Source organism: Siniperca chuatsi, linkage group LG3 (genome assembly GCF_020085105.1).
Source record: "Siniperca chuatsi isolate FFG_IHB_CAS linkage group LG3, ASM2008510v1, whole genome shotgun sequence".
NCBI classification, from domain to species: domain Eukaryota; kingdom Metazoa; phylum Chordata; class Actinopteri; order Centrarchiformes; family Sinipercidae; genus Siniperca; species Siniperca chuatsi.
In genome coordinates this window covers 19,629,258-19,643,134 of record NC_058044.1, presented here as the reverse complement: position 1 = coordinate 19,643,134, position 13,877 = coordinate 19,629,258, and the positions used below count along the sequence as shown (strand labels likewise).

The following is a 13,877-nucleotide window of genomic DNA, read 5'->3' as shown; positions in this document are numbered from 1 at the left end:
GAGAGTCATAGAAGGAGAGACTAGGGCAGAGAAATGGATGAAAGGCTGAGAAGGAGGAGAAAGGATTGCACAATGAGCTCCAAAGAGGGCAAGAAAAACAAGACAGACAGAGAAACATATGGTGGGAGAGTTGAGGAAAAACTGGAATAAAAGCAGGCAGAAAATAAAGAGAAAGATGATGCACAGCAAAAAGACCAAGAGTACCAGGGGGACCTTTGTGTTAAAAAAGAGAAAGGATGAAATAAAGATCTCCTGCGCCTTTGCGTGGAAGCCAAGAAAACAGCTTGACTGAAACATTAAACAATGATTATGATCAAAGAATACAAGGATATACATATTTGATGGCCCACTGTTGCACGCTACTTGCAATGCAATGAAACTCCCTCCCTTTTGATGAATGTAGACAGTTGGCTCTTTTACTAATGAGGGAAACAAAACAGCAATGAGGAAGAGCAAAGAGAAGACAAAACGGGAGGAAAGTATAGGGGGAGAAGAAACGACAAGAGGAAATCCACTGACAGATGCCAAGAAAAAGTAGAACATTCTGAAAAGAAGAAACTGAAAGAGAAGCGGTAAGAGAAAATCAATGACAACTCGAGGGAGAGTTTCTAAGGATACAATGTGTTCTCATGTTCTCCTTATTTCTCTCTCCCTCCCTCTCTATCTAATGAGCTCATCCTCTTAAGGGAAGAGGGCACTTCTGGCAGCATCCCATCAACCAAAGCTGGCCAGGGCAAGAAATGCATGTGACAAGGTGTCAGCATGTGGTGTTTGTGTGTGTCCTGACTTATTCCACCCCATGTCATGGTCTTAAAATATCACACTCAACAGTGCTTATTACACTGCTTATTTTCACACATACACCAATGCCAACACACATGCATGAATCCACACAGACACAAACTCACTTACTCATTTTTTTCATGTACAGTGGTATAGAAAATTTTATTTGTTTATTAGGTTATTTATTGTTTATTTCTCCTGAGCAACTGAAATCAGGAAAAATGAAATGAAAGAAGAATTTAAGTGTTTCCTTTGCTGACTACTTCCAGCCATTGACATTGACTTTTGTGCTGTGGAAAAGAAGGCCTCCTGGGATAAAGGTTGTTACTGACGGAGCTTAGATGGGTGCTTAAGGGAGGAGAAATAGGTAAAGCCAAGCCAGAGCAGTGATCTTCAGAGAGCGTACGCCTAAGGGGAGACTTACCAATCTCCCCTCTCATCCGCTGCACGGTAAAATGGAGTGAATCAACCCAGCATCCTTTTCCCCTCCTTCATCTCCCTCTCTCATTTTCTCAGGCTCTTTGCTGTCCCTCTCCCTCCCTTCCTCCCTCGTTATTTTCCCTCCATTTTCTGCTCTAACGAGTGGCTGCCCTGTGGGCGAATCGCAGGCTGGGGCCTCAGACATCAAGTCCCATTCGCCGCTACACGGGAGTGTGTCAGCACCAATGAAGCTCACAGGGAGATGAGACTCCCGCCCAGTGTGTGTGTGTGTGTGTGTGTGTGTGTGTGTCTTTCTGTGAATGTGTGCCTGACTGGCCTGGATTTGGGATATGCTTTTATAAAGCTCTCTCTTCCCATTTGCTCCTCTCCCCGCTGGCAAAAATCACACTTTACCACATCACTCATACCCAACAACCTTTCTCACACACTCTCTCACTCTGTGTGTATGTGTGTGTGCAAGAGGGAGAGAAAGATTAGTCAGAAAACAGAGTAAAAAGGGACAGAGAGCAAGAAAGGAAAGGCAGAGAGAGTAAAGGTGCAGAGCAAGAGACAGAGAGATAGAGGCAGGAAGATAGGGGAAATGAGTGATGGAATGAAAATCACTGGACTGAAGAGAGACTTAGGTCGTCCCGATTGTGACAGTCAGTGTGTGTGTGTGTGTGTGTGAGGTCATTAATCCTGCAGGCTATGTCCTCGGTCAGGGGTCTGTGCCCTGGTCTCACGCCCAGACTGGTTTTAACAAGTGTTACCTCGAGTGAACTAATACACAGACACACACATGCATGATGCAGTTACACACACACACACACACACACACACACACACACAGACTCACACACAAACACATGCACACACACTTGTTAAACATATATTATTCTCTTTCAGCGGGGAGCCATCAAAGGAACATCATCGAGACAAGTGTGTGTGCTTGTTTGTGGCCACCACAGTTTCCTTAGTCGATATCCTTTTCATTCTTCTTCCTGAATCAAAACTTTCACTCCAGCTATTATAGCTGCTTCACTCCAAAGATCCATTCAGTCCAAACCAAACAACACTGCAGTCCGAAAATAATTTTTTATTATTTTTTTTTTTTGCAGTGTGTTCTGATTTTGATTTCATATTGTTCCCAGAGCACTGCTGTCGAAGAAAACAACTTTCAAGGAGACGAAAAATTAAACAAAGAAAGTGTATGTGCCAGTCTCTGAGCTTGGAGGAAGTTTTCTTTGGCTCGCTAAATGATGTTTGGTCTCTGTGGGGAGTTTGATGTTTACTGCTTATAACCCATCAAAACATCATATTTATTGCATCAATTTGTACAAACATAATTTTAGACAAGCCTTGAAATGCACACCATGTTTACACAAGTCACACATTTTCAATGCCTAATTTTAAAAGCTTGATTTAAAAGTAGCAGTGAAATAATTCTTCATTCCAGTGAATCAGAATGTAAACGAAGCAAACCAGTAGTTGAGTTGAGTAGTAGTCCTCAGACTGGACTGAGGTTATATGTAAGGGTTTCAGGTAAATGTTTTTGGTGTCATCACTGATTCTGTTATAACCAAAACAGTTTGTTGTAAAAGAAAACTTGTTGCAGCTTATATAAATGTATTATTTTCCAGATAATGTAATAATGTTTTAAAATGTGCTGGGGATTAAAGGGACAGTTGACCACTAAATCAAAAATATGTATTTTTCCTCTTACCTGTAGTGCTATTTATCCATCTAGATTGTTTTGGTGTGAGTTGCCGAGTTTTAGGGATATCGGCCGCAGAGATGTCTCTGGTTACTCAAAATAATCCACAGACCTTATTGTGAGCAGTCTCATGTCGAAACTATCTGTATTTCTTTGGCGCTTTGAGCACCACAAGCCGACTGTCATATGGTCCCATTATATAAAAAAAAGGCAGACATCTCTACGGCCGATATCGCCAAAACTCGGCAACTCACACCAAAACAATCTAGATGGATAAAGAGAACTACAGGTAAGAGGAAAAATATGCATTTTTGATTTTGGGGTGAACTGTCCCTGCAACTAAATCCTAATATAATATGCTATTTTGATGCACACTATATTTCAGACCCACAAGAGCAACTCTGCCAGTAACATATGCAGAGCTATTCAATGAATGTGAAAATAGATAGGTTAATTTGAATAATCCAAAGTTGTGAACACTTTCAAGTTGTAACCATGGAGATCCTTCCCATCTCTACCTTACATTCCACGTAAACTTGACATGCTGGTATTTTTAGATAATAAAATTGCTTATCACTAATTATTGTACATTATAGAATATATATAATACTATGCACCTTATGTTGTTATTATCATAATTATGTAACAATAAAATAATTTATTACTACATTTTCAATTACTTTAATGAAGGCACTGCAATACATCTATCTGTTACCATCCACGTTTTAGGGTGACAACAAGTCTAGTAGCTAAGGACAAACCATTCATTAACCATATTTGAAACAGGATAGTCACACATTGATTTCAGCTCGTGTGTTCTGGCCCTAATTACACCCAGACCATAACCCTCTATCCATCCAAACTACCCCCTTCAAGGCAATAAATAGAAATAGAAATTGATTTCTGTTACAGTAACACATGCATGTACCATCCCAGTCCCTGACAATAGACGGAGTTACTTAGCAGGCCTAAGGCCTCGTGGCCTAAGAGTAGAATGGCTTCCCCCACATTAAACAGCCCATTACTAGACATTGATTGCAGTTAACACCAATGCCAGACCATATTAATCGTTCCATCCTTCCGCTCTAGTGCCTCCGCACAGATCTGAACCTGAGCGCTTATCCGGGATCATTTAACAAGGTTCGAAAGAAGTGAAGGGATTTTTGTCAGTGTGTATCACATCACTCCTGCTGCACTGAGTTTAGTCAGGCTGTTTGAAAATGAAAGGAGTCAGAATGAAGAGAACGTTAGATTGAAAAGACAAATTGGATGTTTTGGTACTAACGGGGCAAAGAGAGGAGCGGATTGATAAAAGCAGTAGCAGCAAGGTCATACAAGACTTGTCTGTTTGCAGCAGCGATTTTGAGGTAATAGGCAGCAATTTCCACAAGCGACCGTAAGAGGGGAAAAAATGAGAGCAAAGACGCAAGCGAAATAGAATAAGGCGAGGAGTAAAAAGGAGAGGAGATAGAAGTCATGACTACAGTAAAGATAGAGAGGTGATGTATGATATGAATGACAATGAGGAATACATCTTAAATATGATGGTGCCATTATAGTATTTCATGTCTATCTGTCATAAAGGATAAGTAACCCTACAAAGCTCTCTGTTTATACACTGAGCTGTGTCTTTTATGACACTGTATCATAAAAGAGCTGATTAGCGTGCATTATCTCTACTTTAGAAATGCACCATTTATATAATATTTTTTCCATTTATAAGGGGAAAGAACAATGCTTCACTATTACAGCCATATAATCCATACTGCATCAAATTATTGGTTTAATTTAATACTAAATACTACAGTTTTGCTTGTGGTCAGAAAAAGTACTTTAATTTGAATTTAAGTATTAATATTAATAGTAATAGTAATAGTATTATTAATAGTATTAACTATTACTCTAGATATTTGCCAACAACAACTCCAAAAACACCACATGTGTTGTTGAAGACCAACCACACACTGTATAAAAGAAGTGGACGTAGCCACAGTGATGTCACCCATTGGTTTGTGGACTACCGTTTTGAAGCTATGAGTTTGGCTGTCGCCATCTTGGTTTTTTGGAACCAGAAGTTACTGTATTTGGACGAGTGGAGCTGGGGAGGGATACGCATTGCTATGTTTGTATCCTGATTGACAGGTCGCCGTGGAATCACAAAGCAGCCCCGCCCTAAAGCATACCCTGCTTTATCGTATTTTCCACTAAATGGGACCATAATTTACTAAATGAACATCATGCTGTATTGAAGAAGACTTGAAACTAGCGATTGAGACCATAAACTCATTAGGAAAGTGTCACAGACACGCCAGCTGCCCAGCTGCTCGCCTGCTCCGCTGCCACCTCCAGTTCCTGCACCATGGCGATCATCACTCCCAGCTGGAATGCAGCAGCCATCACTCCCTGCTGGATCGCAGCAGCTCCCTGCTCCTGGACTCCCTGCTGGATCGCAGCAGCTCCCTGCTCCCGGACTCCCTGCTGGATCGCAGCAGTTCCCGGTTCCTGGACCTTCTGCTGGATCGCAGCAGTCGTCTCCTTTCCCGGCTGGATCACAGCACCACCAAACCCTTGTCGCCGCTGGATCACAGTCGCCTCCTTTCCCGGTTGGATCGCAGCAGCACCAATCCCTCGTCACCGCTGGATCACAGTATCACACAGCTGAACCGTCTGCTGGGTCACAGCACGCCGCTGAACCGTCTGCTGGACCATCTGCTGGGTCTCAGCAGCACCCTCCTTCTTTGCCGGAGAGGCAGGCTCCGGGTTCCCAGACATCACTGGTTCTGCCAGCTCCTCTACCAGTTTCCCCATCACCAGCTTCCTGTCCTGCTGTCCTGTCGCCAGGCCCTGATCTGGTTCTCTGGCCTCCAGAGGGGTTCTGCCTTCTCCACCGGCCTCCTGTGCCTTCTGCCTGCCTTCTTTGTCGCGGACCTCATGAGATGAGCACATGTCCAGCCCCCGGGCCGTCCGCCCAAGGTCCTCAGCTCCGCACATGTCCAGCCCCCAGGCCTTCCGCCCGATGTTCCCAGCGCCGCACATGCCCAGCCCCTGGGCCGTCCGCCCGGATCAACCTGCTCCCCTTGGAAGAGGATGACCACCATGTCGTTGGGGTCCTCGGCCCTCAGGAGCTAGCAGTGGAGGGGGGGTACTGTCACAGACAGTGACAGGCTCCACCGTCAGTCTATCTCAGCGCACTCCATCACCTGAATACTAATCACACACACCTGCTCCCCATCAGCACCTCATCACTACTAGGTGTCTACATGTGAACTTCGCAAGACTTCCCCATTCTACTCCAGTGTGTACCTCTCTACTCTACTCTACTCCAGTGTGTTCTCCCCATCTCCGTGCATCATCTACCCATCTACGGTCTACTGAACAGTAAAACAAAGGACAGTAGCAATAGCCAGTATTCATCCTATTACGTATCCCTAACCTCACCTCTTACCTGCATACCTGTCTACTCTGTGCTGTAATACAATAAATATCCATCTGTTTCCATATCGATGTCTCCTGCCTATCTGTCCAAAAGTGTTTACTGAGGTAATAAATCAAGTGAAAAGTAGGGTCATTTTCTCATAGACTTCTATACAATCTGACTTCTTTTTGCAACCCCTGCTGGCCATTAGAAAGAATGCAGGTTTAAGGCACTTACGCATTGGCTTCACTTTTTAGACCTAGAGGTCCCGCTTGAGACAAACCTACAGTCATGTAATTCATAGTTTCTGAACCATTTCAGAATGTTTTCAAATAAGATTTTTTTTTGTGAAAACATAAATAAAAGGTACAAAACTTGCATGACTCTTATTTTGAAAATAAATTTGGTGTCAATCTCACTATAACCAGTTACATCAAGGGAGTACTGATTAATGTAATACAGATTTTTGGTGATTACCAAAACCAATTGGGACTGACACAGAATAAAACTGTAAAATGAAGGAAAAACTCAGCGTACTTGTTGATAGCAGAGCTGAGCTCATCCAGGCGCCGTGCGTCGGTGGTGGAGGTGTTGTCGAGTTTGGACAGGCTGTCCATCCTCTTCAGAATCACCTCCAGCATGTCACTGATCTTCCTCAGCACACCACGTGACTCCACACCTCCCAGCACTGAGTGGAGAGACAGCAGATGAATGAAAAGCTGGACAGTAACAAACTTGTAGAACAGCATGCACATTAATCACTAAGCCTGCAGCTCTTCTGGCTTACCATACTGTAGTTGATTTTGGCCATGTTCTTGTTTTGGACAACTGTCTCTATGCACTTCACTGCAATGCAGATCAAAAGCAAATTCCCTTTTGCTGTGTGCCAAACAATGCAAAAGTCCTCAATTAGATCTGTGGGAAAACACTCACAATATACCATCTTTCTGTATTGCCTATCAGAGGTCTGCTAGCTCAAGACATTTTATGAATAACAAATGGACAGTTCTTGTGAAATTAAGTATCTATTTACAAATCTACAACTTCTCTTAACTGGGATTATAGGGCAACATTTTTATGTAATAATATGTTTAGCTTATAACCCTAAATAACAAAGTGGGGCTGCAATAAAAACAGTATCACCTGTAGATTCACCACATTTACCCACTCAAACTTTGGTGCTTGTCATGGCCAGTACTCCAAAAGGAAGAGGTAAATCAAAATTTAAAAGTGAAATCCAAACTCTCTCTTAAACAGTAGTAAGTTAATGGTGCATCTCAAGTCATAAAAGTTTCATCTTTTGCCTCTGTGGTTCAGTTTGCTGATGCCATCTCACTGACTGAGGAGACTTTAGCAGGAAAGCTAATTGTTCACAGTTGGCAGTATAGCTTTTGTGTTGTGTAGCAGCTGCTGTCTGGCTCAGTGTTACATCTGCTCTGTCTATGACAGAATGTTGATTGGCTGTATCGCAATGATGTCTCCATCTACATAAACATATACCAGAAAGGTATTCTGTCAAATTAATGCAAAACTATGAAACCAAACAATATAAAATATAAATTTCTCCCTTTTGGATTCCAATTTTTTCTCAGAGAACACAGGACAAGTGATTTACAGAGCACATATGTGCTGTAGCAGACAAAAAAAAAATGCAATTTAATTTCAGTTGGACTTTAGAGTATGAATCCATTGTTATTAAAGCTGTTTTTTTAATTTAGTTTGTCAAACTTTTACTTTTAAACTTTTCATTCACTCCCCATATTTGCTTTGAGTTGACATACGGCTGTCAGATGTCATTTTCTGCAGCTGCATTTAACATCCAGTATGCTGACATACACAGAGAGTCACTGATTTCTAAAAATGACCATTTTCCTTAAGAGAAAGACCAACCCTACCAAAATACCACTTTAACCTCACAAGAGCAGCTCCTCTTAAGTGTTATTCCTCATCTTCTAAAGTCTAAAAGTCAACAGTTTGATTTTCTCAGTCTTTAACCTGTATATCTGCAGCTTGATCTCTCATTTCCTCTGCCAACAGCAGTGCACATCGCCCAGTGTTGTATTCTGATCTCTTGTCATCAACTGGCTTTTGTTGAGGCCAGACATCCAGACACTCTGGAGTCTGATGTCTGAATATGGGCTTACTTTTATATCCTTTGATACCCTTTGATATGAGAATGAGACTTCCACCAAAACTATGAGTTATGAAAAGCCAGGAACTAATTATGCCAAGGCTCTCTTTTTCTTGGCTCTTTCTAAGTCTGTCTGTGTGATGGCCAATTTATTTCTTTCACCTAGCATAGCAGAGAGGGCTCTCTGTGGACAGAAAGAAGGGGCTGTATGTACGTAGTTGTGTGTGTGATGAGATGAATACATCATTGGCCATCAGAGTTGAAAAGTGAGTCTTTACACATAAGCACGCACACACAGATGCAGAGAAAGCAAGGGAGAGAGGTAGAATATACTCTGACTGGATAAAAAGTGTACAACACCTCATTAGGATAATTACACGGACACTGCCAGGGTCAAAGTGAAAAAAGTTCTGATGATATAACAACTGCAAATGAGAATGAGAAGAAAAGAAAATTGGGGCTCAAGTAGTGAATAGCTATTTTCTTTGAGCAAGACTGCTTTTAAGAAGAGAAGTGTGCAGTTTATCATTTTTTTCCACTTTCAGCACACATACCGTATAAAGTCAGAGAGCAGGTATAGTGAGAGGTGCCCTTTCAAGCACCAGAGCGACAGATCTTAATATATAAAACCAATGTTTTTACATCAGCAGTATTATCGTTCATATTGCTACAATTCTCTTGGCCATGTACAATGGTGATGGCTGTTTTCTGTTGGATATGGGGACCTGAAAATGGAAGGAAAATATTATTGATAACATGCTTGACTGTACATGATACATGACCGACTTTATCTATACCCTTATGAGCACGAATATGAGCAGGCCTCTCTAATATGTTAATGGATATAAACTATTGTGTGCAAAACCAATTAGTAAAAAGCAAAGACAAATCAAACAGGTGTCAGGAAACGCAAACAGTAAAATGCTAAACCTTTTAAAAATGGACTGTCAGACGTTGGCAGATGGTAAACAAGCCAAATGGTGTTCATACTAAAACCGACAATTTTAAAGACTGCAAATTCAGAGGGAAGGGAATGCTTGATAATCTACATTTTGGTAATGGAAATCTGATTTCAGTGTGTACACTGCAGATGCATTTTAATGTCAGATGCAAGTAAAACCCAGGTATATAATAAATCAACACAATCCAAATACTGTCACACATTATATTGCAAAGTAAAGAGGGCCTGAGGGAATGTGTCCACCTCAATTGGATGCCATCATGAAATCTTCTGTAACCACAAATGATGCAGTAAACAGCCTAATAAAATGCAGCTTGGGACATAAGGGACACAAAGGTCAGAGTGCATTCTTCTAGCCTCCCATCAGAGGACTTGGCAGGGCCCATATTGACACTGCAAACACCTGGATTACACTGTCCGACCACTCTGTCAAACCCCATGTCTGCTGCTTGACAGGCAATTACAGCCAATGGGCTCCAGTGCCTAACAGCTCTGGTGCAAGGTCATTGTCTGTCTCAATCTCTACCAACAGCCGAAGAAATCCTAAGTTCAGTGAGTTATCTCCTCAGCGACAGATGTATTCGCCTCAGACTGACAGTGTCATGTCCTTTGCCTGTGATGGATCGCTGTGTCAGTTTGCCGGTGGGTCGCTCTGGTGACATCTTTGTGATTGCTGATAATGGATGGCATCCATGATAAGGGTCAAGCAAATTAAAGGAAAATATGGGCTTGCCTAATATTCACCATTTCACCCTGAAATTACAGACTTGGCAGAGCCTCTAAAAAAGCCTGTAGATGACCCAACATGCACACACCTTTAGAGTTTATTTGGTTGGCTAAAATCATGCTAAATTTGGTAATTTAATATGGGTCCCTTTGTACTTAGATGTTAGTAAACCACTATGTGAGATACATAAAATTAGAAAAAAAACACCAAAGTAATATTACAATACCCTTGCTGATAGATAACAGCCACAAATGGCTGTGATGTTCATCAGTGCTGTAAAGGGAGCAAATGGGAATGATTCAAACAAAAAGTTAATAGATAGATAATAGATAATAGGATATATCTTTCAAAGGTTCCCATGGTCTAATGCATATAATGTCATCTCGAGTCAGGGGGCTAATAGTTCTCTTTGAGTATTTGTTTCTTGACGAATCTGTGTGTCAAAATTTAGTCACAGTAGCTGCCCTCCCATGGATGGCAAATGACCAGCTGAAATAAATGAGGTCTGCCTTTCAAAAGCTTATCCTTGTTGTGATTTCATTGTGCACCTTGATGAAAGACACACTGGAAATCTTTTTAATGTGTTTGACTGTGGTGATCAAATGCCAATTTAAAGGACAAGTGACAATATCCCAATAGCTTGCTTAAATGATACCATTATACCATAGAAAATGACTGTCCTTATATGCTCTCATCAGATGGAACCTCATTCAGATCTCACTGGTGAAATGTATTTGCGAGTGAAGTACACTGACCACATATACTGTATGTAATGGATAGAAGTGGAAAGAAGATAAACAGCAGCTACATTACTGCAGAGATGGTTTGACTCAAAGGACAGTGGAGTCAAAAACAGGAAACTGTGTGTGACACTGGCATTAGAGACAAAATAGCACCTGGAAAAAACTGAACAGAAATACTGAGTATCTGTATTGAGCCTTTGGGTATTCTCTGTAAACTCATTCTGATCAGTCTATCACTGATCACAGATTATATGGAAATTAACACCAGAGCTTTCATAGGCCCCTCGCTCTTGCAGCAGTTAGCCCATTGTTTGGGCAATGTATTGACAAGTTCTGACTGCTCAGTACAATGGGGGGATGTAAAAGTCATTTCATTGCTAATCACGATGTATTTTGAAATAGCACAATAGCTTCTTAATAGTACTTCTTAATTTTACTGTTCCTGAGGTAACAAAATGTACTTAACGCAAATAGCTAAATGTAAAAGGATTGAAATAAAAAGTGGAGTTAGAAGGTTTCTGACCTGCAGCAGTAACTGATACTTAAATGCTGTGAAGCAAGAAAGTCTGAGAATTTAGGTCTAATATGCATAACTCCACTTAAAGCAGAGACCATAATGGACACCTCTGATGCTGCAACAGACCAAAGAAGTAAAACTGAGTCTACAGTATAAAGGAGTAAAAGCTAAATGTCAGAGCCATCCAGATATGAGATGACAAGCAGGTTTTAAAGTCTGCCCTCCATTACTGTTAATGCCCATGGCATTGACATATTTTCCCCACGCTAGAGAAACTTTCCTGATTATGAGCTCTTTCCCTGCTTTCACCTTCTCTTCAACCTAGTAAAATCCAACTCAGCCTCTATGAATATACATTTTAAAGTAAATTTGGAAAATTACCATTGCAAATGCCATCATAAACATGCATGATAAATATTCCATCACTTGTGAGCAAGATGGCTATTTCACTTATACTATGACACACTGAGGATTAAGTTATATTAAGGTTCCTGCTGAAAGCAAATTTAAAGTCTAAGTTGGATCATCTTATAATAGTGATGGTTGCCTCAAGGACTAAAATACTAAATTTAGCAGGTTTGAGCAAACAATCTAGCCAAAGGCATCATGAAACAGACTGTAGTAGTGTTGTCTGTAGTAGTGTTGTAGTAAGTCAACCATATTTGTAAGTTGTGCCAATTATAAATGCATTGCGTGCCAGTTATTTGTTAATGAAAGACTTCCTGTTGAATTTGCTCATCTTGATCAATGCATGAATTTATGTGGGTAAAGCTGATTGATGTGCCCTGCAGTTATGCTGTAATGGCACCTTTGATCCCAAGAAAATTATAAAATGGAAGATTGAAAAATGGGTAGAAAAGTGCAGACTTCTAAACTGGCACCAAATAATATACTTTAGTATTTACCAAATATTTACTTTAATTAGACTTGTGCTGCAAGTTATTTACTATGCATGAAGGAATAACTTATCTCTACAGATCAAACAAAAGTTGCTTTTGGGCCTTCAGTTATGAATCTAGCGCAGACCTGCTTTACTGTCTGAGTGACTACCTGTTTGTGTTTGTGTAAGATAAATGCAGACTTAAGATTCAATGAGAGTGAAAGCAGAGAGCTAACACAGCCACGCTGCTGGCATACTATTTCATACCGTGTTTGGCTTCCCCGACTGGCATGGGGTGGAATAAATCAGCACAAACACACACAGATGCACACACAGATGCACACACAGATGCACACACAGATGCACACATAGATGCACACACACACACACACACACACACACACACACACACACACACACACACACACACACACACACACACACACACACACACACACACACACACACACACACACACACACACACACACACACACACACACACACACAGTGCCCTGCTTTAGCCACCATATTGGACTGAATATTTAGTGTCACGGCACATAATATATCTCCTGAGGACTGAAATGCATGAAGCGTGAACAGAATCCTTGTTAGTGTCTCTAAATGGACTACTGAAAACTGAGAGGGAGACTTTTCGTGTACGTGTACTGTATGTGTGTGTATATGTGTGTGCAAGTACTGTAGCCTACACAGAAAGTTGGCTGTTTTCCCTCATCCAATTTCAGCGTCTGAGATGCAGAATCTTGACAGTGGGAACAATTAACATTAGTGACTAGAAATGAAATCGCCAGCCAGATGCAGCTTCATTACGAATCCATATAGAATACTAAAACTATATATAATACATATAATATGTCACTGTATGTGGCTGTGTGTATATGTGTGCACATGCTTATAAAATGAGTTCATGAAATAGCCACAGCGTGTCCGTCTGCTTGACTTTACAGTCATGGAAATGACAGAGAACACAATACAAAATAGCTATGACTTCCCTCCATCAAATCCTTTTTATGTCACTTGCAAAATTCATTTTTTAGCCGGGCTGTGAACAGTATTAGTCTGTGTCAACTGCACCATCAAAAAAAATAATTTTCATATCTCAGCACAGTAGGGTGCCACACTAGAGGACAGCATGGGCAGGGGTGTGTTTGTATAGTATATAAATATGTCTATGACTAAGGCATGTACTGTGTGCAGGGTGGAATACGTAATTCCTCCATTACAGTTGAATGCTGAGCAAAAAAAACACCATTAAAAGTGTGTGATTGGTGATTTGGTGATTTGGCAGCCTGTGTGAGTAAGTGTGTTTGTTTATCTTTGTAAAAAGGACAGAGGTCATAGAGAGGGCACTCTACAGCAGCGTGAATAGGTGGGGTTTTACCCTGCTTGTTTGCATGGCTAATTGAATTAAACTGAATTACACTTGACAAATTATGACAAAATATCCACCACATCATGACAGCATGTGTGTGCTCTAATTCAGTGCTTTACAGAGGTGTTTAGATTTGGATTAGCAAAGCCCAAGTGTACTTAACAATTAATACTGACAGTCTAGAACTACAAATC

General features: G+C 41.0%; 1 protein-coding gene across 9 annotated transcripts in view; it reads right to left on the bottom strand.

Moving 5' to 3' along the window:
* LOC122873718 (alpha-1,6-mannosylglycoprotein 6-beta-N-acetylglucosaminyltransferase B) overlaps positions 1-13,877 on the bottom strand; it is a 108,215-nt gene that overhangs the window by 66,925 nt on the left and 27,413 nt on the right. For 7 of the 9 annotated variants that reach the window (XM_044190802.1, XM_044190798.1, XM_044190800.1 and 4 more), the window contains one exon: positions 6,870-7,020. The exons of 1 other annotated variant lie outside the window; for it this stretch is intronic. In XM_044190802.1, coding sequence (XP_044046737.1) covers positions 6,870-7,020 — 151 coding nt within the window. Of the gene's footprint in view, positions 1-6,869; positions 7,021-7,119; positions 7,212-13,877 lie in introns of all 9 variants that reach the window. One more of the 9 variants, XM_044190804.1, reaches the window with a different exon arrangement.